Here is a 27,911-nt window from a genome sequence, read left to right as displayed (position 1 = left end):
GCCTGGCCAAAATGGAAAATTTTAGGCCTGTGAGAAACCCTGTATTAAACAAAACAAAACAAAACAAAACTCCAAGATGGATCATGTGCAGAGGAATGGTACCTGAGGTCGACCTCTGATCTTCATACACAGATGCACATGCAAATGCACCACACACACACATACACACACACACACATACACATATACACACACACATACACATATACACATCATACTTGAATATACATACTAAAATGTTAAAGGAGCTGAAATAAAAAAAATGTTAACAATAAAGTTGGTGGTAAAACTATTAATTGTCTTAGCACACTTATTAGTAAGTTAAGACCTGACTTCATGTCCTTAAAATGTTAGGAAAAGTATTACTTTCCAAGTTTTCAGTACTGAAGTTCCATGCTTTGAAAATCTAAGTACTTAGCCATCTTCTGTTCACTGTGTGGCAAGTCAGCTTCATTAAGATTGAATGAGTCGGGGTTGGGGATTTAGCTCAGTGGTAGAGTGCTTGCTTAGCAAGCTGAAGGCCCTGAGTTTGGTCCTCAGCTCTGAGAAAAGAAAAAAAAAAAAAGGTTGAATGTCTAAGTGTGCAAGCAAACCCACAGGGCATAAGTCCAAGACTATGTGTGTGTGTGTGTGTGTGTGTGTGTGTGTGTGTGTGTGTGGTTTAGTGCATAATGCATACTAGGTGTTCAGGACAACCACAGAAAGGATACCACACAATGCATACTACCTATAATATTGGCCCAATTGTATAATAGTTCTTGAGGAAGCTAAATTGCTCTAACCTGAGTCTCAGAATGCACAGATGTTCACTGCAGACAGAAGGAATTGGCTCAATACTGAGGGCTCACCTTGCAGCTTCTAGATTTGCCTACAGCATTGACAGTTGTGTCTTGAGTGATTTTAGGGAACACTTAAAGACAAGTGTGTCATGGATGTGGAGGTTAAATATGCCGTAAAGCTCAGTTGACTCTTCAAGCAAATTGGAGTCCACCAAAAGAAATGAGCACATAAAATATACCTTTAATCCCATAACCTTACGTCTTCTCACCTCAGCCCCTTCCAGATCCCACCATGAATGCAGAGGAGCACAGAACCAAACTTCCCAATCTTTATTTCACCTGCCCTCTCCTTCAAATCAGGAAAAAGAAAAATCATAGTTTTTCTTTGTATGTGCAAAAAAGCAAGCAAACAAGAAATATGGCAGTTCTTTGTCAACTGAATCGCAATGCCAATTCTTCCTTAGTGGAAATACAATATTTAGCTGTAAGTTTTAATGGGCCAATTCACACAAACATTATAATGTACAAACAAAAAGCCCTTCATTACAAAAAACACCAATTATCTTTCACACTTTTCGAAGACAGAATTATTTTCATAAACACCTGACTGGCCCATTTGGACACTCATGAATCAAACATTATTCAAATATCACAATGCAGATCAGATCTATCATACTTCATATTATCTCTAACCCCAATGAGAATGTTCGTTAAATATTTCTTGGTGTTCTCTGGACTGAAGGGATATCTCAGTGCATGACACTTGCTGCCATGCCTGACAACCTGAGTGCAATCACCAGGATCCACACAGTGGAGTGAGAAAACTAGCTACTACAAGTTGCCCTATGACCTTCACCCACATGTACACACACACATATACATACACATACACATACACACACACACACACATACACACACAATAAGTAAACGTAATAAAAAAGTATAATTTATTGACATGTCTACTAATTTTGCATATTTATAAAACATAAACAGTAAATAAGATTTTCTAAACTGGTATTTTAACCCTCACTGGTACTGGGCAAAGCACTTCAGGGTTCACCAGGATTGGGTGCATCTACTTTCCCTCCTATGCATGTCAAAGCAAATGAGCAGGACTCCTCCTTTATGGAGAGTTATCAAATTGTCAAGAAATAATAATAATAACACAGTCAATAAGATACATGACTGAAAAGACTCAGGATGTATTAGGCTTGTTTTTTCAGTGTTGTCTGTATAGTAAAAGCACTTTAATATTAATGATACCGTACAGTAAATATGTATGATCATTTCTTCTGCAGCCATTGGTGCATTTTTTGAAATGCACTAGGATTTTGTTTTAGGGAATGGAAGTTAGAGTCATTGGATACATTACTATAACAACATTTAAAAATATATTTATTAAATCTTTGAGAATTTAGTGCTGGCTAGTTTTATGTCAACTTGATGCAAGCTAAAGTCATCTGAGACAGGGAACCTCAATTGAGAAAATTCCTCTTTAAGATTAGCCTGCAGGGTTAATCAGTGATTGTTCAGGGTGGGTCCAGTCTGTTTTGGGTGGTACCACTCATAGTATGGTGGTCCTGGTTTCTATAAGAAAGCAGAAATGAGCAATCCAGTAAGCAGCACACCTCCATAGCCTCTGCATCAGCTCCTTCCTCCAGATTCCTGCCCTGTTTGAGTTCCTGTTCTGACTTCCTTTGATGATGAACAATGATGTGGAAGTATAAGTCAAATAAATCCTTTCCTCCCCAAATTGCTTTTGGCCATGTTGTTTCAGTACAGCAATAGAAACTCTAACTTGAACAAATTTCAGACAATGTAATTGGATCATATTTAGCTCAAGTTCTTCCCTTTTGCTCCTCCCAAATTCTTCATGTAAGACAGAAATAGATGGATAAGGTACACTGAAGGTCTAGGCATCTTACAAGTTTATTACCATTGAGAAAAAGCTTAGAATTAGAAAACTTTCAATAAATTAATATGATGGAACTGAACAAAAAAAAAAAGTCTCATTAATGAAGTGTTGGAAGGAAAAGCATGTCAAAGCCACATGCAGAGGGTGTCTTATGTCAGGGCAGAAGCTGGTGAGGGAGGAAGGATGAGTAGATTGAAGCAAGTACCACATGTGTCTGTGGGCATTACATGATTGGGTCATAGGTTTACTTAAAAAAATACCACTGAGGTTTCTGAAATAAAAGAATCCTAAAGTTATCTTCAGCAAATCCTGAATCTGAACCAACAGTAATCCTAAAATTGGCAATTTTTCCCACTAGAAGTCCTCCTTGCAGATTCTTTGGTCTTATGTGATAAAACATAGGAACGGTTGCATAGTTTCAAGAACCTAAGTGTGTATTGCACGCTGCCTTTGTATCTGAAGATAGTAATTAACAATACTTCATAGGCATTGCATGTAAAATCATCCACGTATCACTTTTGAAGCACTTTTTTCTTCCTGTATTATAGATACTGTTTCCCATTTGTGCAAACTCTTGATTTATAGATAAACTTGAAGAATGATACCAGTGTCCTTAAGCTCAGTGGTCTGATTGTATCCCTATTTGGCAGCTTTGTAATTCCATGCTCAATACAGTTCATGAATAACTAGCCACACAAACTAAGAATACCGTATCAGGCCCTAACTGTATGTGATTTATTTTACTTTTTAAATTTTTATCGCATCCTTCTGAGCCCCTTAAGTCTTTTCCTATATTATTGTTTTGTCTTCTTTATAACATCATTATAACACACACACACACACACACACACACACACACACACAAAATCTTCTTGGTGACTGTTATCATTTGCTTGTTATTTTGTCACTGGTAAAATTTCTACTCATACAAATCAAGAAGAACACACAGATAAACATGGGAATTTGGTAGTATGAGATGAGTTTTCATGTACTAGAGGATCTTAGTGTAAAAAAATCTGACTGGGGCAAAGAGCAAAATTTAATCTTACATTTAATCTTAACCTTGCATTACAATAGAATGATTAAAAATAATTTGATGAAACAAACCATTTAAATCCCCAATTCAGCAGATTATTAAATAATATATTTAATGAAAGAGAAACATATTCAAAATATAAGAATAACTTTTTATAATCCAATGATTTGGTATGAGTCACTATTAAGTTGCTGAATTGTTTTGCTATCTATCTGAGATAATAGCTTTCATTATTTTGTTGTCATAAAATAATATGTGATTATTATAATTACAAATCCATGAAAGGCTAGAAGTAAAGCTGCCTGTCAGCTCACCATCCATGGATAAGCCTTCTGCTAACATTATTCCTGTTGTCATGTGTTGTAGTTTTAACATCAACATAGTCAAATTGTATTTGTGCTTTTATGCAGTGTTTTTACTTGCTGGTCAATATTATTGGATATTGTTTTAGAGGACTTCATGTTACTCTAACAGGCCTCAAGTTCCTCATGCAGTACAGGACAGATCTTCACTCCACTATTGTTATGAAATGGAATTTGGTATTCATTTACACCCATTTCCTTTGGATTCCTCCTTAGAAATATCAAGGCAAATCAGCATGTTTAAACTTCTTCATCCATATAGCCCAGTAATTTTTCCAAAGCAAAAACATCAACTTAAGAGTCTTACAGACCCAAGTTGCCTTTGAGTAGTTTGCTAAGTGTCATTTGTGGTAGTCCATGGTACCTTGTTAGCCTGTGTGTCCATTAACACTTAATCACACTAAAAGAACTTGGTAGAAAATGATTAGCAAAATTGTTTGATTTACATAAAGCATGAGAAATTCACTTTGGATCTCCAGAAGTCAAATACAAAGATATGAATGGCTCCATACCTATAGTCTCAGTGTTGGGGAGTAGGAGACTGGAGGACCCCTGGAGCGTGCTGTCTAGTAAGCCAAATCAGTGAGCGCCAGATGCAGAGAGAGATGGTGTCTCAAAGTATAAGGTGGTAAGCAATTGAGGGAGATATCCAGTGTATACCTGTGGCCTCCAAAAACGTACATGGGTGTATGTGTAACCTGACACACATGAATACACATGGACATGTATATACATACACTATACATATATACAAAAGAAAGAAAATGATTTTGTGAAAACATGTAAAATTCTATATACAAATTTGAAAAATTCTAATAATAAAAGGTACAAAAAGTTGGTAAAACGGTTCAGTCTGTAAATGCCCTGAGTGTGATCCCTAGATCTCACATAGTCGAAGGAGAGAAATGACTCCAGCAAGTTGTCCTCTGAGCTCCACACAGGCAGTGTGGTACCCATGTGTACACACAAAGGAAACAGTAAATAAGTATATATATAAAATTAAAAAAACACTTCTCCATGTTCTAAAGTATAGCATATAATTTCATTCAAAAGGAAATGAAAGGGATAAAAAGACAGACTGATAGGAGAAATGGTGAAATATGCTTATTCAACAAAGGCGCAGGACTTGTTTAGTTATTTTTAGTCACAGATCCACCACTGTGAACATTTTAATGGACGTTTTCACAGTTTTCTTAGGTTTATTTATATTTGACAATCAAAATCCTTTACTGTTTATTTCTCTGTCCAGCTGATACTGTTTATTGCCTCTGTGCAATGGTATTTATTGAGATATATTCCCTATCAGTTCAGCTCCACTCTTTCTGTAGTCCAGGTGACATGCCAAGGCCTCTGTTATCCTACCCCACTACTGACTGTCACCCCCACTATCAACTATCACCCCCACTCCCACCCCCATTCAAGAGAGTTCAGTTCTTCCTTTCTATGTAGGGAGGACAAGATTCAGCAGAACTATTTGGAAGAAGAGTGACAAGTTTGGTCTTAACAGCTTAATAGTGAGGCTAAACTGTTTAAAATACTTAAAGATAAGAAAAGATTCAAAACAGTAGTAATAATGAATATCCACTTTTTAAAGATTCTAGGGAAAATGTTTGACTAAGATTGGAATTGACTGAGTAGAAGAGACATTTGGTTATCTTCACCAGCTACCCTCTTTTTCAGGAGTTCCATCAAAGGAGGAACAATGTAGAATCAACTTAAATATTCATATTTCCCCCCAGAGAGGCCAGCATGATGGCAGGTGCAGGCATATTCACTATCCAGGAGCAGGGCGTCTGCCATATGTGCTAGAGATTGTGGGATAAGATGTTTTTTTTTTTTTTTTATCTTGTGGTAAGGAAGCTATTACTCATATAAACTAAGCATTAATTTTATTTCCTATGCATTTTGGCAATGATATATAGAAAGGTAGACATGATATCTCATGAAGCAAATTCTAAAAAAAAGAGACAAATTGATACATGTCCATGAGGGACATAGCAAAGTCCACTTATCATCATTTAATAAATGCGTGGCTTTTTTTTTTTCTGTAGCTTTGAAAATTGTTTTTGAGTTGCATCCCTGTATTCACAGACTAAAAGCAGTTCATTACCATTTGAAATACCATCCCTAAATGTATTATTTTAGTGTCATTCATCTTATGACTCAGAAATAATACTTGCTCAATTAGTTGTAAAAGTGATTTTTTAAAATAGCTGTGCCTCAATGGCCCATTGTCAGTAGTTTTAATTCAATTACCGTAGTATTTCAACTTATGCTTTAGTTAGGTCTAAAGTCATGAACAGTTCTCCATAAAGCCAACCTGAAAAAAAAATGTTACTACACTTGCTTAATTATTCTTAAACAAATTTCAAAATCATTTTATGAGCATTTAAAATATTTTTCAAGAATCCTTAAGTAGCTAATATTTTTCTAACTTTTGAAAATATAATTAAAGAAGATAACTTTCCAATCAATCAGTGAGAATGCATTTTGTATAATATATTCAAAGTATGAAATATTCTTCATATTTGTTATAACAACACACTTTCTGATTAAGTTTTGTCATGCTATCAAATATTTTTCATGCACACATACATATATGTGATATATGTTGCTATAAATCACAGCACTATGATGAAATGAGATTTCAGAAGGAATGCTGAAATAGAAGTCTATCACACTTTACACTAAGATATTCTTGGAATAAGCCAAAAATAAGGAGGACTGAGATTTCTTCCCTACCCAAAAAACTCAGACTTATATAAGAAGATTTTAATGATTAATAAACATAAATTCAATGTTTAATGATCTTTCTGTTTTCAATTTGAATTTATGCTCCAGTGAACCAAACTCTCTGATGTCCTATTCTGTAATTAAAGAAATTGTAACTTCATATTTGACTGAGTGACTCTTGATCAGTCCCTGAGCTATAATGAGTTAGTTGTACATAGCTAAGCGAAATTGTCTCTCGTCCATACATTGATTCATTCATTCAGCCAAGTGGCACCGGGTTTGGGTATGGCCACTAAGGATTACTGTTTGTAAGGAAATAGTGTTCAACCCACATAAGCTACCTACCAGCTAGCATTCTGAATTCTCACTCAAATATATTTTATCTTGAAAGAAGAAATTAGACTAAACAAATTCACCTTGTGCCCATGCCTCAAAATGTCCATCTTCTCAAGTCCTCTCATTTGTGTATGAATATTTGCAGACTGTTAGAAACAAATACAAAAAGGATAGTTGTAGATTTAGGCAAATAATTTCATTTATTAGGGCTTAACAGACTAGTGCCTGAGGATATCAGAAGAGACTAATTAACACCGATATAATGTAATTAACATTGATGTAATCAACATCTTTATTTAAGTTGACATCCTCGTTTCAATTGCTATGGGGGAGAAAATGATAGGACAGCCAAAGAAATAAATGTTGGTCGGAAATTCCAAGATAGCAAATCATTTGGGGAAGTTGTTATTTACCCCAAATTATAACTGAACATGTTGCCATCATAAGACTTCACTGTACAGTAAGGAAATCATGTGTACATTGACTACGTTATATTAACTTTGTTCATTCCTAATGCCCCATTTCCACTTCCAGATCTTTTGTTATATTTTATTATATTTTAAGTTTGGTGGAAAATGTTTACATTGATCATCAAGATGATGTGATGGAGCTCCTTGGTTATTTAAGTTGAGGGGTGAGACCCCCCCCAAGACTCACCTCCAGGCCCTTGTGCAATGTATGGTCAGAGGGACTGCACCACCATGTCCATGGGGATGTAACCAACACAGTTTGATGACCGTGGTTTCATGGACAAATCTATAGTTATGGAATCAAAATAATCACTGAGGGGTGCTTTCCTCATCTTAAAAAGGCCATCTCCTCTGCACCCCACCTTTACCAACACAATGGGACATGAGGATGGCATCACTTCATAAATCTTCTGCAGTGTAGCTGGCACAAGCTGAGCTTTACTCCCCTTGCCTGCTTGTCACTGCTGTCCTAATGTATGGACCAGTGTTGAGGAGAAGGTCCTTCTCATTCTGACTTGAACTAGACACTTAATTCCTTTGTCACCAAAGTGCTGTCTGTGAGGAGACATTTTCTTAATTGCTGGTCACTCATTTTAGAACAAAGTCACTACAAAGTGGCTTCCTCTTTGATACTAGGAACCCAGCAGAGGCAGGAACTCCAGAAGTCATGAGACAGCTGTTTTCAAGAGCTCTCTTAGAGACTTCCCTGCACATCAATCACAAATAAGTTGTTTAAACTAAATACCGTCAGTTTTCTTAATTACTGACCTGATCTAGAAAACATGGACCAGAAGGTCAGGGGCTAAAGAAGCCAAATTCCAGAGCATTCATTATCAAGGGAAGAGGAACAGCTGTAAACAAGACTCTCAGAGTGGACCCCAAAGACTCTCAGTGTGTGCTAAGAGGCCGTGGCCAGATGTGAGTGAGAGGGCAGATGCTATGTTTTAAGTCTGTTGTAGTTAGCTGGGCCTGGTGGCACAACCTGTAATCCCACCCACTTTGGAGACTGAGGCAGGAGACTGCTGGCTCAAGACCAACTTGAGCTACAAAGTAAGTTCAAGACCAGTCTATGCAACTCAGGGAGATTAGGTCTCAAAATGAAAAGGAAAAAGAAGGCAAGGCGGGGGATGCAGCTCAGCCTTAGAGACCCTGCTAGAGTCTCTAGATTCAATCCCCAATACCAGAAAATAGGAGCACTAAAAATAACTGCATATTTGCATGGGGAAATTCTGCGTTGGAGAACTACCAAAGGTCAAAACAACTAAGAAAAACATCAAAGCGCTGCATGTATTGGGAGCTTTACTGTTTCTGTAAGTTCATCCCTGGTGATGGGCATGTAGCAAGCAAGGTTCTGAATTGGAAATAACAAAAGGTATTGTAACCCACATGTAAAGTGACATGTTCTGACCTACCTGTATATTGCCAACAATTCCAATTTCACAACCAAGTATAAACCCCTGTCCTCTCTCTCCTTCCCTCTCTTTTAAGTTAAATGCCACTGTGGGGGAAACACACTAAGAACTAAGTTTAATCAGATGGGAAAAAATACTTTTTTTATTGATATGTTTTACTTTGCTGGCAGACCAGAGCAAAGGTTTTGTGAACATTTAAAAGATGAAAAAAGTGAAGAATCCCAGAAGCGGTTTATCTTGAAGCGAGATAACTCTAGTATTGATAAAGAAGACAATCAGGTTGGTTCTCAAGTTTGAGAGTGGCTGACGTTGTTGTTTTTGAAGGTGGGCTGATTGATGTTCTTGTTGTCCCTCTGTGGTCCCCTCCTGCTTCCCAGCCCTCCCCTCTGCCTCTGACAACTGCTGCCTTCTCTCCAACCCTTTGGCCTCCATTGCCTCCCCCTCTGGCATTCAGCGGGTAGCCACATGGTATTGCCCTAGTTGCTTAGCAGAAGCTCTGTGTTGGGATGCATGGGTGGTGCTTGGCGCAGTCTTTGCTGCATGTTCTGGTGGGGGTTGGGATGCTGCAAGCTCCGAGCTGTGGGGATAAGCTTGTCAGCTGCATTTCCAGATGTCTGTGTAACTCTGCCAGTCGCTCCACTCCCTACAGCTCTGTCCTTCCGTTGTGCACAATTTGAGCTGGATTATCAATGAGGACGGATGAGCCACCGCTGTAGCTGTAAAGAACATACCTTGTTATGGTGAGGACAGGAGGATTTTGCAACTATCCTAAAATTAAGTCTTCACAGAAAAGCATCAAGTTTGCGTTCTAGTCTCCCACCCTTCTTCCCGCGTTTTATGGTCTATGTAACGTGTTTGCTCGTTTGCATGAAGTGTAGCAGAAACTGATCCCTGTGTATTTTGCCTGTGACAAAACACTATGTCATTCTATCTATCGAGAGCCCTAATCATGGTCTTTGAGCAAAGGTAAAGAGACCTTACTGGATCTCTCCTCTATGTGGGTAGGAGGGAGGGAGGTTACAAGCAAGACGACTAAGTAAATGACAGAATCAAAAAAGAAAACAATAATAATGGCAATAAGAACATCAGAAAGTCAGGAGGATTCCCTGACAATTGTACTTGGTGTCTGACAATCCAAATAGATATTTTTGAAACATGCCTTTGCTTTAAAATTCATAAAGGTAAGACAATATGTATCTTATTCAAGATCTCATATTAATTACTCAAAGTGAGTCACCCTGAGCCGGCGTGTGCATCTCTGAATGTGCTTTTTAAAAAAATAGATATGTAAAAATTCTATTCCTCATTTGTACCTTCTTGTCTCCCACCACTGCTGCCCCCAGCCCTGAGCTGCACTGGGGCTCTTGTTGACTCCAAAACATGCCTGTGTTGTATACTCTGTGGGTGTCTGGCGAATGTATGGATGAATGCACTTAGTGCAGAGAGTATTTTGTCCAGAATGGCAAATAGGTGGGAGGGCAGCTGAGATGCAGAGAGTGGGTCAGAGAGGGTGAGGACTTGTAGTTCTCATGCTGGGTTCTTTGGATTGTTATTTTGGCTTTCTTTGCACTGGCATTGACCGTTATCAACAAACATGTTTTCTAGGCCAAGCTTATGTTCCCCAGGCAGTTCACAGGTCAGCCACTGAGCGAACAAAGAAACCTTAGGAGCCAGAGACTAGAAACAGGTTCTTTTCAGATTCCCACTTTCTCTGTTTTCTTGTTCTTTCTTGAGATCCCAAATATTCACAGCCACTTCATCCCTCAGGCCCCATGAACTCACTCTTCACTCTTTCCATCAACAATTTGCCTCCTGTTGTTGTCAGACACATACAGCAAAGGGAAAAAAAGACTATTCCTGGCCATCCCATCTCTGGTCCAATTCCTAAGGCATATGTAAGGCTGCTCATTTTTATAATATTCATTCTGCTTTCCTTCATAGAGGATTAACGTGGAGTAGCACATCCTTATGTCAACATGTCACACACAGACATACATGCATACACACATACAACCACACACACAAACACACACAGTTAAACACACACATACACATATACACATCACATATACATGCATACACACATGCACACAGGTCATACACACAGATACACTCACACATATACACACCATACACACATCACATACACAGATACATACACATATAAACACCACACACACTAGCATACACACACATATCATACACAGATACACACAGGCATACAAATATACATACCACACACACATGCATACACACAGGCACATATAAACACACACACACACACACACACACACACACACACACACACACACACAAAGACATATATATGTAAGTTTATATCCCCCGGCCTAGCCTCCTCAGGGAGCAGAGGGGGTGGGGCTTGTCAGGCTCCAGTTATCTAAATGAGCATTTATTATTCTCAATTGACAGTTGCTTAACAGCTCAACATGGATAACCCTCCTGATTTCTTTTCTCTGTTCAGCAAAACAGAATGCATCCATTTAGAGATGACAGACGAAGTAAATCAATTGAAGAGAGAGAAGAGGAATATCAGAGAGTGAGGGAGAGAATATTTGCACATGATGTGAGTAGTTGTTTTAATTGCCTCTTGAGTACGGTCCTTCCATTAGCAGAAAGGCCCCTCGTTTCTCAGATAGGAAGCTGTCAGGGAGTACAGAGGCTGGGACCAAGGAAAGAGTCACAAAGCAGAAAACACAAATGTTTCTGGGAAAGAACCTGGTTCAGGGATGTGGTGGAAACAGGCCAAGAGTCTGCATGTGCTCCTGGGGTAGAGATGGGATTTGGGTTAGTGAAAGAGACAGTCAATTCTGAAATTCCTTTACATCCATAGTAAGCAACAGATCCCCTACTAGTGAATTAAAAAAAAAAAATCAATGTTAAGGACACAGATATGGCTCAGTGAGTATAATGCTCACTGTGAAAACATGAGAGAGCCTTAGTTTGGATTCCCAGCACCCCTGTTAAAGGCAGGCATGGGGGCAAGCTTCTGTAACACAAGCACTAGGGAGGCAGAAACAGGTCAATCCTGAGAGCTCAATGGCCAACCAGTCTAGTCCATTTGTAAGCTCCTGGTTCATGGAGAGACTCTGAGTACAAACAGCCAGGTGGAGAGCAATAGAAGAAAGTATCTGTGTGACTTTCTGGTCTCCTCACAAGTACTCAAGCATACACATGTGCAAATACCACACAGGCTTGCTTGCACAGATGCCTGTGTGTGTGCTCAGGAGCACATACAGAGTATCTTCTGAATTCTTAGCAAATATGTTCACTTCATTATGCAAGAGCTAGATGGTAATGTTCACTACCCCTCTTGATTTCAGATCAAATCAAATCTATGAACAATTTGTCAAGGAAATAATCACAACAATCACAAAAAAAAATCTTTTAATTCAAAATAAAACAAAGAAAATGTGATTGGGATTTAAAAAATTGTTTTTACCCATTATGCTCAAGATCAAGTGCATGCAGTTAGATAAAAATTAAAATATAAAAATTAAGAACTGGATTTTAATTCAAACAAGTTAAAACACTAAGAAACTTCCCTAGCTTTCTATTCTGTGGAGCCCTTGGGAGCTTCCTCGTGTGTCAGGGAGCCCGATCTCTGCAGGCTGTAGAGAATGTTCCAGTGTGGTCTTCTGAGGTCAACACTTCCAGTATGCTCAGTCAGGCTGAATCTCTGTTGCTGTGGCTTGTTGCTGGAGGACACACCAAGCCAGCAGGACACTTGGGCTTTGCCTCAAGCCAGGGCAAGTGTCAGCAACCCCCACTTGTGGTAATTCTATAGCTTGAAGCCATAGAAGAGGCAACACCTGCCATTTAGGTTTTGCCCTTATATCCCTACTCTTTTTGAACACACCGAAATAGAAATTGATTGAATACTCTGGTCCAGAGCTCTTAAATTAAGAGAACATGAGATAGGAAAACAAATGTTAGCATAGCTGGAGGTGTGGGTGCAAGTCTAGAAACTATGTGTGGTCTACTTACATCCTTTTTATGGTCAGAATGTTCCATGAGACATATTCTCACTAGATAAGAAAATAAAATGATGAAAAGTTTTGCCCTGGTCATGAGAGGGCAAGAGAATGTAGTGAGCTGGGAGGCAGCCCATCTGCTTCTGAAGACCTTCACAGAGACAACTTCTCCAGAATGTTCATTTGACTTTTAGTCTTTAACCCCCTCCTCTTTTATATGTGTCCTTACCGATATACAAACAGTTTTCCCTCATGCTTTGCTTCTGACAAGTCAAGGGTTTTGAGAATATGTCAATATATTGAGAAGCAAATGTACATCATACAGACAGCGCATAAACAACCTTGTTTTTGTTATTATCTTAATAAAGTTATGCTCCATTGTTGGAGCTAGGTGCCAAGAAACACCATTTCACATGCCTGTCTGAATAAGAATGGAACCCATGATTCTTAACTCCACAGGAAGATGGCCACAGGGAAAAGGGGCCTACATGGCTTTCCTTCATAGGAGAGAGAGGGACCAGGAAAAATATTTGGGGCACTCCTGGCCACATTAAGCTTCACTGGCCACAGGGATGGATAACACTCTTTTCAACTAAAAAGTAGATCTAAGTGTGACAGAGCTTGGGTGCCAAGCTACTGCAAGTCCCTCACTGACCCTCAACCCACATCTTGCCAGCTTGTTTCTGGCACTACCTGCACCCTGATAATGCAGGGCAGGGTTTATAAAATGAGAGTCCTTCAGTCAAAATACACTCACAGATACTATACAGTTGAGTGACACCTAACGTCATTAGTAAAATGATGTTGTTTGTGTTTCTAAGGGGGGAAAATCTTCTCATTGTTTAATACTTTTCTGTAAGTTCACTTGATCCTTCAAAGCCTAAAAGGGGAAAACTCATGCCCACTGTCATTCCCTTAGCCCACAGAGATACTCCTGACTCTGGAACTCTGTGGTTACCTCCTTACTGAATAGAACAAGTAAATCCCAAATTTAGCAGCATAAAGCAAACAATAACTACTCAGGACCCCACCATCTCTATGGGTCAGGCACCAGGTGCAGCTCGGCATGTGGTTATAACGCCTCATCTGTAACAGAGGTCTCCCTTCAGCTCTTAGCTGAAGGTTTGACTGAGGAACTGCCAGCTGCTTCCAGATCTACTCATGTGGTGACTGGCAGACCACCCTGTTCTAGAGACCAGTCTAGAGTTGGTCATTTTCTTCAAGGTGAACGTCCCTGGAGACTGTTGCATGTCTCCGAAAATGGCAATTCACTTCCCCAAGAGAATGTGAGTCATGAGGCAAATGGAAGCAACAGTCTCTTAAGATGTCATCTTGGAGGCGACAAGGTTTCCCCTCCCACTGTGTACTGTCACTGTGGAATACACAGACCAACCTCAGGCCAATGTGGGAAGACTGTGAGTGTTAACAAGGAAGACGATAAGAGGTGACTTATCAGTAGTCATCATAAGACGTCAATAGTCACAAGATGCTGTCACAGCATCTATCAACTCAATATTTCAATGATGTAACATGGCCAGTTAACTTTCTTGAACACATATACACCTTTACACATCTTCCTCACCACTCACTCTTTGACAACCCACTTCATGGGACACTCATCTATGTCCTTGTAGTTCTCTAGCTGACTGATCATTATCACCACTCACACTGTTGATTGTTTTTCATAATGAAAAGATTATTTTTCACAAAATAATAGTTATTTTACATTAAGCCAACCATTAAACCAATACAAAGGATCCAGCATAAGGACCCTGTGTTTTAGAAGTCTAATCTTTACTCTAACTATTCTTTGATTTTATTTTCTTAAAATTAAAAAAAAACAGAATGAACAAACTAGATTTGCTCAGCAATTATTACTTAAATAGTGGCTACTCAAATATCAAATATGTGTGTACATTTTCTTGAGCTAACAATAGAGAATTCAGACATCTTATTTACACTTTAGCAAAAATCAAGTTTATTTTAAAATTAGAAATGTTCTTGAGTGTTTTGAGGAAGTGACTTGGTGCTTCTGATGTGAGTGTGAGTGTTTGAGAAGCAGTGTGCATGTGTGCCTGTATGTGTTTATATATATGCAACCACATGAACATAATAGGCATGTTGCCAGAAACAATTTCAAGTATGGTTTCCAGAGCTTGATATCTTGAGATAAGACTGCTACCTGAGAGCCAAATAATTGTAAGTGTGCAGACAAATTTAGCTCTCGAATAATAAAGCAGTATGTCTCTATTGTCAGTAATATTTGAAAATATAATGATTTATTTGGTGAGAATCATTTTTCTGATCCTTTTCACCTGATGTTACTAACCTTGGGAAGACTGGTTAACAAAGCAGGGTATTTGAGAAAGGCCTGTCTCGCCTGGGAGGAATTTTGCTGAAGACATTGGTATGTGCATAGGGCTCTCAGAAGGCTCCTGCTGGACTCTCCAGCAAGTGTGGGGTCTGTCCTCTGAAAGCTGCAGAGAGGGCACAGGCTGTGAGCACAGTGGGGGTGTGATGTGGGGGAGAACTCTAATCCATTAAGCAAAAGCATTTTCTTCTTTGAAAAAAAAAGTCTTTTAAATATTCAGGTATGCACATAAGTGACAGCTTTAAATGTTGTACTTAATTACTGTGACACTTTCATCTTTCTCTGCCATTAAATGTACAAGTTATTAATACTCCCTTTTCCAAAGTTTATTTCCACCAGCCACTGAGTCACAGCCCACAGCTGTCTCACTTATGAGAATGTGGGAACCCTGGGGAGGTTGCTTTTGAGAATCTTTCTAAACACTCAGATGCAGACTTGTGAAGGACGTGAACCCTACATGTGTACATTGGCATGCACACATACTCAAAAATTCACACACACACACACACACACACACACACAAATACAAAATAGTTTCTAAGCAACAAGCCAAGAGAATACAACATAGACAGCCCTTGAGGAACAATGCCTGAACTTGTCCTCTGGCTTCCACACATGCACATACTTATGTGCACAGACATTCATGGATATGTGCTTACATGCACAAAGAGTTGCCCAAGAGTCATTGCTATTTCTGTAGTGCAGCAGATCTCTTAGGTTCCTATTTATCCCTTTTATAGGTCACTTATTCATTTTACACACAGAATATGGTACACAGCCAGACAGATGACACCTAACACTGAATACAGTTCTGAATTATTTCCCAGGCACAGTGTGCTTTTGCTTGAGTACCTCTCTACATAGACTTCTCCTTTGTTTAAATTCAACCTGATTCATCTTTTCTCAGCAGATAAAGATGGTAGAACTTTATCTTCCCTAGAGTTGGGTCAGTAAAGGAAGTAAAGCAAGAAAGCTGTTGGTTTTCTCTGAAAAACCAGAGGAAAAAACACTGGATAGCATTTTTAAAATTAGTTTCTAATGGCCAATGTTTGTCTTCTGTTCTGTTCCTTCCCTCTAATTCAGAAGAATAATTGATGACATTTCTTCAATTTTGAGAGACTTGTAGTCTCTCTCTTCCATGAGGATGTATCCCACTGAGATAGGGATTTCAGGATTTGGTTTCACAGCTCTGCTGTCCCTAGGAGGGTCATGTTGAATCTGCTTCTCCTGTCTTGATTTGAACCCGTGCCCTTTGCTGGTATGTGATGCTGCATGGCTGCTGCGGACTCGGCAGTCTCCTGTCTCTCCAGCTGTTTCACTCACGTTTCTCTTTTGACCTTGATCCTGACCTGGAACTTAATCTGTTCATTCTTGAAGAGTTCCTGATGGGGAAAATACCCTGTGCTGCTGAGAGCTGGTTACTCTGCCAACAACACTAACCTATTTTTCTCCTTTTAAAATATTCATCTTTTGTACATAATTTTCTTAATATTTTTCCTCTAGGAAGGAAAAGTAGTTTTAAAATCAGGCAAGGATTTGAGAGAGTTCGGCCAATCCAGCACATCTGACATGGTGCCTTTTTTTTATTTTTATTTTTCAGTCAGTTTGCTCCCAGGAAAGCCTATTTTTGGACAACAGGTAAAATGAAATTTATGTTTCTTGTGTCCTTAGAGGAATGGTTTGTCTTGTGTCCTATACATTCTCATGTTCATATGTATTGCATATATAAGTGTGTACTTGAATATATGTATGAGAACATGCATATATCTATGTATACACGCATATATATCACATATATGTTACTTGATATGTTTAAAAACAGTTTGATTATGGGGAAGAAGTTTTCTCAGTTTCTTCCAGACAGAGGCGGAAGCATTTTCCATCAAAGTCTCTGTTTCTGGCTCTCCTGAAGGTGTAATCCCTGCAGCCTTGACATAAGATAAGAACGGAAACCATGTGGGCGTTCAGCTCCTCTGGCTTACTGGCCAGGCTGCTGAAAGTGTGTTCAGCCATTTCATATGTCTTATCTCCTTAAATAGCTATGAAAAAAAAAAAGAAACAGATTACTATGATTTTAAATTTCAAATTATAAGTCTCCCTGAAAGGGCTGATGTGAAAAGTTCATGTAAAGCATTTCACGTTTATCTGTCAGGCTTGCTTAAGCCTTAGTCAGGGTAAGGTGCTTGATAAATTACGTGTTATGGAGTTTATAGAGTATCTTGGGGTCAAGGGCAAACATTTTAAATGTGACCTTTCAGAACGGACCCCTCTGAAACAGTTTAAAACTGTCACAGCTATTAAAATGTTCCCATGATTAAATTTTGTGGAGTCCAGACAAATGAAGGAAGTGACATGAGACTACTAACCACGTTTAACATTAATCAAAATCTGAACTTGATTTAGAAACACAGGATTCCTAAATAAAGCAGCTGTTAATTTGATTTCAGGTGTCAGCATAATGGGTGTCTGTATAAGACTGATTAAAATTGAAGCTGATTAAATGCTAGTATTCAGAATTTAAACCCGACATTAGAGATAACTAATAACTAGAAGAAAAAAAGTCACTGTATTAGCAGTTGGCAATGTTGAGAGGGTTACATCTTTCAGGTGGAAAAAGTAAAATATGTTCTTCTAAATTAAAACAATTTGAACCACCTATTTCCTATTTTTAGTAAAACTGAGAGTCCATAATTTGATTTCCTTGGTGATGACCTGAAGCATTTCAAAATTTTACATCCATACTGGAGACATTGATTATAGACAGTACACTTCCATGGAAACATATTTCTAAGTCATCTAACTGATCATTTCCCTACAATATTCCCTAGTCCTAGTCACAGATTCTTAAATGTCCTAGATATTCAAGTTGGATCATATTCAGCATTCTAATAACTGGTCATATATGTCCATTGCCTATATGAACATGTCCTGATAGTCCAAGAAGGAAATAGCAAATTGAAAGTCCCTTCAGGAAAAATAAATTGAATATTGGACACTTACTTCTGGAATATTTGTATTTCCCATGAATCCAAATGATTAACAAATAATTTTATGATTATCTTAAAGAAAATCTCAACAAATGTGTCTATTAAATTTCTGTCCTGGGTCTACCAGGCTCTCATATCCCATTTTCTGTTTCCACATTTCTCCCTTACTATCTAGCATAGGATAGGGGCGACAGCCTTACCTGCTGCCATGAATTCATCCATATAAACTTGAACATCACACAGATAAATCCTAATATGTGGGATTGATTTACAAGCAAGGTGTGCTGCGGTGAAGTGTACACCCTTTCCACACAGGGCATTGCATACCTTTAGGCTTTGTGTCATAAACATGATGTTTTTCATTCCCAGTAGGCTCCAAGAAGGCGTTCACATATGCAATGAGACCTATAAGAAAAGACAACTCTTTCGGTTGGTATGGTTTCCTTTTGTAAACTGTGTTTTCAGATGATGTGGCAGAATCGTGTGAAATATAAGTGTTAGTATGCAATATTTCTGTTCATGGAATAAAATTTGTTCAGTTCTCTTCTTGTAGCATTTGTTACACAACTAGACAGGGTGGGAAGTAGCACCGGGAAGCCATAACTCTGTGCACCCTCCTTCTGGGTTCTTCTCAGAAGTATCTTTCTATGGATGATTCTCTCTTTAAACTGGTTGAACACTTTCAAACCCACTTTTACAAATTAAGCAGAGTTAACATTTCTCTGAAAGGCTACAAATATATGTACATTCTCAATACCAGAAACTAAATTGATGATAACTCTACTAGGGTGGCTGGTAGTTTTCAAACATTATCTTAAGCACCTACTTAATTTCTAAAAGGAAATTATGAAGTTTCGTTCAATTATAATGGACTATTTAAACCAAGATCTGTGGAGTGGGGGGAAGGAATTAATTATTATTTTTATGTGTGTTCTATGTTAGGCTAACACCTCTGTGAGAGCAGACGAGCCATCCCCACATTTCACCACCTTCTTAAATGTCTGCCTGACATGCTTTATAAGGCCAGTTGTAAACAGTGTTATTAAAAACATTCATTATCTGGTACTGCAAGATGACTTAAGGAATAAAGGTGCTTACTGCTAAGCATGATCCCCAGGGCCCACATGATAGAAAGAGGGAACTTACTCCTGTATGTTGTCTTCTGAGTTACACACACAGAACTTGCTACCTGCACACACACACACACACACACACACACACACACACACACACACACGACTTAGTACATGCACACATACACAAACTATAATAAAATATTTCAAATAGTCAGAATCTATTGTGTATGTATGGATACATTTCTCAATACAGGGATCAACTCTGTTAGAAGAAAGCTAACACACCAAACAAACTCTTATCAATTTCAAAAACGAAGAAAAGTGGACTAACTGTGCTTCTGCAAAGCCTTTTGTTAGGAGTTGAACTGAAGTCTTCATCATTAGTGGAGGTCTCTTGTTCCATCAGGCATTAGTGGAAAAAGAGAAGTGGGACCTTGTTTCCTCAGTTCTAACTTTCCTAGGCTGAACACTGTTCTAGCAAGTACCTTGCACATTATTAGATATTCCCCCTTTGCACTTTTCAATGTTTAAGAGAATGACCTTGAATTTTTCCATTGGAAGCCCAGTCCCTGAGCTCACACACTTTGTAACACAGCTTAGACACAAACCTTTTAAAAGCCAATTCCTTTGACACAGCTCCCAAGTTACCTTGTAGCAGAGCTGTGGTATAATCAGGGAAGCAATCGCAATATGGAACCCATCACTTACCCCAGTCACTACGTTCAAGAAACTCAGGGCACATAGATCCTTGTAAAGGTGATTCTGAGTACATATTAACCCTAATTTGGAGGAAATAAAAACATAATTTTTCACAAATGAAGGAAAATATAAGCAATTATCAATAAGCAGAGAAAGAGAATATAAAATGTATATCTGCTTTATGACTATTGTGGAATAGAATACTAGTTATCTACAAAAGGATCAACTCCAGTGGCCATTATTTTCCTAGAAGTTGATTGGAAAAGACCAAGATGAACTTTAAAGAGTGGGAAAGCATTTGAGTAAGTGCTCTTGTGTAATGTTTATGATTTCAAGTAGACTTAGAACCCAGTTTGCTATTATTGGGATAAATAGCCGATAGACAGAAAAATAAGAGTTATATTTACATTTGTAAATGTCTAGAAATCATAAATAATGATGCATCTTAATTTGAATTCTATTTATGGGATCTCCTAAGAGCAGAAACTTAAATTTCCCCATTTAAAAAATGCGTAGATCCTGGCTTAGGATGATGAGTTGAGCTGGTATAATAGAAGAGTATCTTAGGTCAGTTTGTGAATGAAGGGATGTAGTTCAAGTCTGGTAAGCTCATAAAGCTGCTAGAAACAGGTCTACCATGCCAAAAGGTATCAACTACAACCCAGGAAAAATGGAGGTCACCTCCTTTGAGTAGACACTCAGCCACACTGGCACTCTTTCAAGTCTATATTCCCGCCATGGAGGTGCAGAAGTCACAAATAGAAGAAGGGTCAGTGATGGACAAATGATCACCCCTATCTGGAGGGTTTCTTTCTGCCTCATTCAGCATGTTGAGGAGCACTCCAGATCTTTAAGCCAATGTTTCCCTATAATGAATCTCCCAGATCATCTACAAAAGAGGTTATGGTCCCATTCCTGGTTCATTCAGAAGTTGTTAAGGAATGGTTTGGCTGTACTTTGTCAAAGATGGGTCAACATAATCAGAATTATACAAGAAAATAACATTTGAACTTGGATTTTTGAAGAATAAACTGGACTGGAGAACCGATTTCTGTACAACAGCTCCAATAGCTTCCTTACATTTCTAAGAGTGTATAAATTAAAGGCACCTGGCTATTGGTGAACCTTTATATATCACGTCTCATCTTTGGTGCCTGTCATTTCTGAAACCAACTATCCTCAAGATTCTGACAATAGACATTGGAAGAAAACATTGCACACCTTTACTCCCAACACTTGGGAGGCAGAGGCAGGCGGATCTCTGTGAGTTCGAGGCCAGCCTGGTCTACAAAGCAAGTTCCAGGAAAGGCACAAAGCTACACAGAGAAACCCTGTCTTGAAATAAACCAAAAACAAACAAACAAACAAAACAAATCTAAAAAAAAAAAAACAACCAAACAAACAAAAAACATTGATGAGGAGTATTTTTATCCATCCTGCCTCATGAAAATGCTTTTTATTCTCTGATCTCTCCATTCAACTCCTCCTTTGCTTCTCAAAGTTCCCATTTGCCCTGACTAATGTTCAAATCCATTTCCCTTCTTAATCTTCCCAGACACAAACCAAGGTTTCATACGTTAAAATTGGAGCTAAAACTTTGGTGTTGCTTCTGCTCATTGGCCAGAGTATTTCCATCAGATATCTATACACACTTCTAGTGGCTCCACAGGACATAGTTAGCTTAAAAAGAGCTGCTTTTAAACAGAGCTTCTGATTGGGGATTGAGATTTGATTCAAGCATTGATTGTACCTCATCACATACTGATGTGAAGGTACAATTAGGCTTATTATCTGTGACTAATGCCCCCTTCATTCAGTTATAGCCCAGGAGAATTCCAGGGTACTTTAATAATGCATTATTTCCACAGGGGGGAAAAAAGCAAAAGCTTTGTAAACACACACAAAGGTATTCCTTAAGGAGATTGGGAACCAATGAAACTACAAATTTCCTCACAAAACATGTGCCAATTTGCATATTCCTCGAAGAAACTCTGGAGTCCTGGAAATTCAGCTTTAGCTGTTGGTTGGCTTTCATTATATTAGCTGCATTTTGAAAGGATGTGTGCTATCACTTCAAGAGACATTTGAAATTTCTGCTGATGCCCTTGGAAAACCTCATGCCAAAGTAGTGTCAGCTCTGGTGTTTTCATAAACTTTTCTACCCGAGAGAGATAACAAGTTGTTTCCTTAGACTTCTAAGGTCAAACTCTCAAAGCAAATCCTTAGTGTGTGTTCATATGGTAATTCTGTGATATCTTTTTTGTAAAAATCTTGCTGGACAAAGATATCATACAGAACATAAAGTTAGAAAATGAATTAATAAATAGCTTTTCTCCAAGGCCAATTACTTAATGCTAAAGAAGAAAAAAAAAACCTTCTTTCCTGGGAATTATTTTTAGAATTATGTAAGATGATAATTACTTCTGAATATGAATTCATTATTGATTCGAGTCAGGACAGCATACCCACTTTCCTCTCAGAGAGAGAAGCTAACAGTTATATTTTATAGCACTTGTCCTCAACTGTGTCTCCTTCACTGGCAGAGGGATCATGTAGTTTTCCCATGTATAATGTGTGCCATGTGTCATATGTTATGTGTCTTTATGTCATTCAGGTATTTGTCACACTGTTGAAGGTGTGTGTGGGGGTCTGTTTAAAAAGTCAATGAGAAGAGTGTAGGAGACAGTTCTTCTAAGGGCCCCTAAGCCCATCCACCCCATCATGATGCATAACTCTGTCCACATGAATCTCTCTGATGGCCGTGCAGGGGTAACAGAGACAGTTCGGGAAGAACTTCTGGGAGCCGACAGAGCAGCTCAGAGACTGAGCTCAGGTGGTCTGACCAGCAGCGGGCCTGGAGCAGCACAGATTCTGACAGCTCCAATCGCAATCTGAAGCCCACCATGACCAAGACAGCAAGTTTTGGGGGCATCACGGTGCTGACCAGGGGCGACAGCACATCCAGTACCAGGAGTGCTGGGAAACTATCCAAAACAGGTAGGTATTATTGAACGGGTCCCTGCCCTGGTGCTTCTTGGATTCTACACAGGCCATATACGCTCCATTTCTCTTGAATTTGAATTAACTAGTGGCAGGATTATGAATTCCATTCCATTCTAGAAATTAGGAGGTGTATTTAAGTGAGTTACTGTGTCTTTCTAGCTAGCCACAAATGTTAAACACATCATTAAGCTTCTTACTGCTTAATTTCCTTTCTGGTAACACATGTTATCACAGGATATTCTTGGAACCCAGTTTATTTATTTAAAGTTTAAATGACACCATTTTTTAAAAAAGAAAGCAAATACAGATGACAACTATTTAACAAAAATTAGCTACTGTTTTTAAATGTAATGCTATGACATACCCATTGCAACTGCCTTGTAAGGTCATTATAATAGTAATAGATTCAGTACCTGTATTAGCACACTGTTCTTCGGATCCTGGACCTGCTATTATTTACACTCTATGTACCTATTTCCTCCTCTGAGGTATATAAATGATAACATTCCTACATTTAATGGTTATTAGGAAGACAAAAAGCTTCAATACATGCAAAGCAATTTGTGTAACTGGCATGTTGCCAAGTGCCCAAGTGCCCAATCAGTGATCACTAACATTTATTATGGCCATGGAATGTTTGTGTCCCTAATTTGCAGATGAGGAAGGCCAATCTCTGGAATGTTTAGTGTTTCCTAACTTCACTGAGAAGTGAAGGTAATTTTTTGTTTCTTTATGATTTTTGCTTTATTCTTCCTGGGGAAGCAGCAATATTTTAAGACAGACAACTTAAGGAACATGAAAAGTGCTTTGGAAGTGATGATGAGTGACCTAGAAAATTCACTTGAACCATAGCTTTAGAATGAGTAGAATCACAAGTTGTTTCACTCCAGAAGAGCAGACTCGCAGCTGGGAAGGCTGGCTTCATCTGTCAACTGCTTACTGTGCAAACATAAGAACTGGAATTTGATTCTCAGACCCAGTAAAAAGTTAGATTGATGGCATGTGCTGGTGATCTCAACAGTAGGAAGGAAGAAACAGGTGGATCCCTGGGCCTCAGTAGCCGGGCAGCCTAGCCTACTTAGTGAGCTCCAGGACAAGAGATATTGGTGAATGGTGCCTGAGGAATTGATAACAGATATTGATTTCTGACTCTTACACTCACACCCACGTACATGCATATGTGTGCAGGCACAAGGATGGGGGGTGACGGGGTACAGCATTGCCACTTTAACTGTCACTGGGACTTGAACTGTGATTCCAAAAGGCCCTAGGTGTCAGGACTGGGGTCCAGGAGTGGAAGGTCTAGGCAGAGGATGGAGAACCCCAGTTGAGGCTTAGACATCGCTGCCCTGCACTAAAAGCTTTTCCAGGTTCATGCTGAGCAGGAGGGGAGTTTGCACAAAATGTGGGTCCCTTATGCTGATAGTTTTGCGTAATTACGTTGTTGACAAATTCCTCCTAAGAAATTATCTCATGTTTTCCTACATAGAAGGCAAATTAATAGCGTTTATTCAGAGCTGTTAGTATATACACATCATGGTGTTCCTTAGAGAGCGCAGGTGGGTGGGTGTTTTTCCTGAGAGCTCTGTTAAGCTCTTGATTCCGACTCTAATTAATTGCCCTCCTATCACACTATCATAGCATCTGAAATCCACACAAACCACTGCGGTGCACTTGAACTTTTGTAAACTAAGAAAGGTTAAACAGTTTTAGTTCTTAAGAAGCAGAAAACAAGTACCTTAAATGGTGCACTTAAAAATTCCAGCACCCCAAAAGAGCTCTTACCATTTTAAAATTAATCACCATTTTCCATGAACCAACCAACACCCCCCCCCCCCCCCCCCCCCCCGTCACTTCCAAAGCGTAGCTCTTCGGAAGCATTTAAAGCACTTCAAGGATGTTAAAGCGCCACACTCTTTGGAGAACCATTAGCGATTATAAGAGCTTCAGACATTTTTTTTTCTTCTTCCAGTTTAAGTGTCTGCCTTCGAAAGCTTGTCAAGGTGCAGACATGGAAAAGAGAAAGGAACTTTTTTTTAAAGAATATCAAGAGAGGATGTCAAAACAATCTTAAAACTTCCCAGGATGGTTTGATGAAGTAAACCTGCCAGTTTGACTATGATCAGCTTCAGCACAGGTTTCCGGTTTATTTTCTCATTGTTGTAGCAGAGTTGAAAACGTTTAAGGTCTTTCAGAGACCGAATGTGCTTTCTGAAATTGGGACATTGAAGTTGCTCTTCTCCTTGTGTAGGTTCTTGTTCTTTCTAGGTGATAGACTTTTTCCATGCTGGAAGCATCGTCCTACATCAGCACAAAGCATATTACTGAGTGCAAACATGGGGTCGCTGGAGGCTGGAGCTGTTTGCCAGAAGCCCAGCATGAGTCTATGGAGGTTGAGCATGATGCGAACACACTGATCCTGGGTATATTCTTGTGATGGCCCTTGTACTGCAGCCTGTCCCCTTGGGCTTGGCAGGATGGCTGAGCTTAGGCACACACTTTCTTCTGGCTGTGTCCCTGACGGACCACACTGGTCGTCATTTTCCCCCACTGTTGAGCGCCACAGCAATGGGAAGTTTTAAGATTGTCTGACATGTTCTCAACTTCGGCATAATCTGAGACAGAGAGACTAGTTACATCTCAAAGCATGCCTCCTCCAAGGCTTCTGTGTCAAGGCGTCCAGTGGAGGCCGGCATTTTGCCTTTTTAGCAAGTTCTCAGGTAATAGTTGATGCAGCCATCTATACTTTGAAATAACCTCTCTATAGACACAAGATATCCTTTCACTTTTATAACTGGAGTGTCTGCATGACTTTATTTTCTGGATGTCATTCACTTTCGGTGCTGACTCCATGTCAACCTCCAAGAATTGCTTCTGATATTCCTACATTAATTTTAATGGCCTACTTTTGATTTTCTAGTTCAAATACAAAATACATCATCTTTATACCACCTCCTCTTCTTTACTTTGGTTACTCCAAGGAACAGCTTGGGTATTTTCTTTCTCCTAATAATAGTGGAAATTTTAGATAATTCTGCTGAATTCTGACCCTCCCCCCAAATCTAGAAATATTTTCTAGAGCTATTAACTAAGAAACAAGACTTTTGTGGCTTGGGATAAGAGGAGGAAAGTGCTCAATGATGATAGAGAGGAGGTTGGTCATTATGATGAGGTCATCCCTGAGATGTAATTATTAATTTGTACTAATTGAGGTAATGTTCTACCATCCCTTACACCTTGATTTGAAATATTGGGTACAGAACACTATGAGTTAGAACACTATTTTTTACTTATTCATGCTTCTGCCCATATCTGCAGTACCAAGTACTTTCTTCCTGTGGAGTGAGTCACAAATCCAACCACAAAGTGGCTGGTTAATTCATAGTAGTCAGGCCACTGTTATACTAGTTGGTACATCTTACCAGGTGTGTTGGTAGTACAGCACACAGGATGAAGAACTGGGTAGGACACTCGATATCTTCTCTCTGTTAGCATCCTGTACAGTGCCTTCCAACACTATAAAAATCTGGCCAGCAGGGAGGGATTCTCCAGTTCAGTTCCAGTTTGTCTTCTCCATGGCCTGCAGCTAAAGTATAAGAATATCATTTTTCTTGATGACTAACATTTTATGTTAATTATTTACATTTAATCATTTCACAGTGTATCAGAACTAGCCTCACAGTGTATGCCATACATACATATATCTACTCTATGATTTTTATTTTTCACTCTGACCTTAATAGAGTCAAATTAAGAAAAGAAATGAAGTTTTGATGCATAATACAGTGTGTATGTGCCTTGAGCCTTATTCTAACTGCATCAAGGAAGATGTCTACACATGTTTTACAATTGTATTTATGAAAAATATCCAAACAGACAACCTATAAATGAAGGCTTTAGATCAGGCATTATGTATGTAGAGTTAGGATAAGGATTTGGAATTGACTAGTGACTACTAAAACGTACTGACTTCCTTTAGAGTAATGAGAATGTTCTAAAATGGGACAGTAGTGGTGTTTGCACTACTTCAGCAATATACTAAAATATATGAGATTCCACACTACAAAAGATGAACTGTATGGTACATAAAATATATGTCAATAAAGCTGTGGACAAAATAACCTGATGGAGCTAAAAGGAAGTTTTACATTGTGTATTGTAGGTTGGTCATTGGGGAAATGTGTGTGTGTGTGTGTGTGTGTGTGTGTGTGTGTGTGTGTGTGTTCATCTGTCTGTCTGTCTCCATTGAGCAGAGCACTTCATTCCCTCTGTCTCCTCCAATTTCTTCTCCTCGTCTTTCTTAATCTTCCTCTTCCTTCCTCCTTTTCTTCCTTCCTTCCCGCCCACTCTCTTTTCCTTACTTTCCTCCTCTATCACTTCTTCTCTCTCCTTCTGTGTTGTCCTCTGCCTCCTCTCCATGTTTTTCCTTCTTCTTCTTTCTCTCCTTCTTTTTCTTCTACTTTTTCATGTTTTTAAGCACCATAGCTTCAAGTTAGTCTAATATTTCAAAGCATCTAAATGTTTCCTGTTTTGTGTAGAGTAAAATTCCCACTTTCAGTTCCTGCCGATTTAGCCCCTCACTTACTTGCAATGTTTTATGAAAATGGCTCCCACATCTAAGAAAGGCAGCCTGGGTAGTAAAGTAGGAAGAGACTGGGATTTTTGTCTTAAATGCACAGAAACACTGAAAATGAGATAAAAAGAAGTCAGTCTCTGAAACTTGGTCAAGTATGGGAAA

General features: G+C 38.9%; 1 protein-coding gene across 23 annotated transcripts in view; it reads left to right on the top strand.

Annotated features, from left to right (window-relative positions):
• Nucleotides 1-27,911, top strand: part of Arpp21 (cAMP regulated phosphoprotein 21) — a 163,692-nt gene that overhangs the window by 65,176 nt on the left and 70,605 nt on the right. For 8 of the 23 annotated variants that reach the window (XM_036194179.1, XM_036194176.1, XM_036194181.1 and 5 more), the window contains exons 10-14: nucleotides 9,216-9,324; nucleotides 11,528-11,629; nucleotides 17,009-17,046; nucleotides 18,765-18,824; nucleotides 22,938-23,167. In XM_036194179.1, coding sequence (XP_036050072.1) covers nucleotides 9,216-9,324; nucleotides 11,528-11,629; nucleotides 17,009-17,046; nucleotides 18,765-18,824; nucleotides 22,938-23,167 — 539 coding nt within the window. Of the gene's footprint in view, nucleotides 1-9,215; nucleotides 9,325-9,694; nucleotides 9,786-11,527; nucleotides 11,630-17,008; nucleotides 17,047-18,764; nucleotides 18,825-22,937; nucleotides 23,168-27,911 lie in introns of those variants that run through there. The other 15 variants (XM_036194192.1, XM_036194190.1, XM_036194193.1 and 12 more) reach the window with 8 other exon arrangements.

The sequence above is a fragment of the Onychomys torridus genome, chromosome 7, assembly GCF_903995425.1.
Source record: "Onychomys torridus chromosome 7, mOncTor1.1, whole genome shotgun sequence".
NCBI lineage: Eukaryota > Metazoa > Chordata > Mammalia > Rodentia > Cricetidae > Onychomys > Onychomys torridus.
The sequence above is the reverse complement of the archived record's forward strand: the minus strand, read 5'-3'. Positions and strand labels throughout refer to the sequence as shown.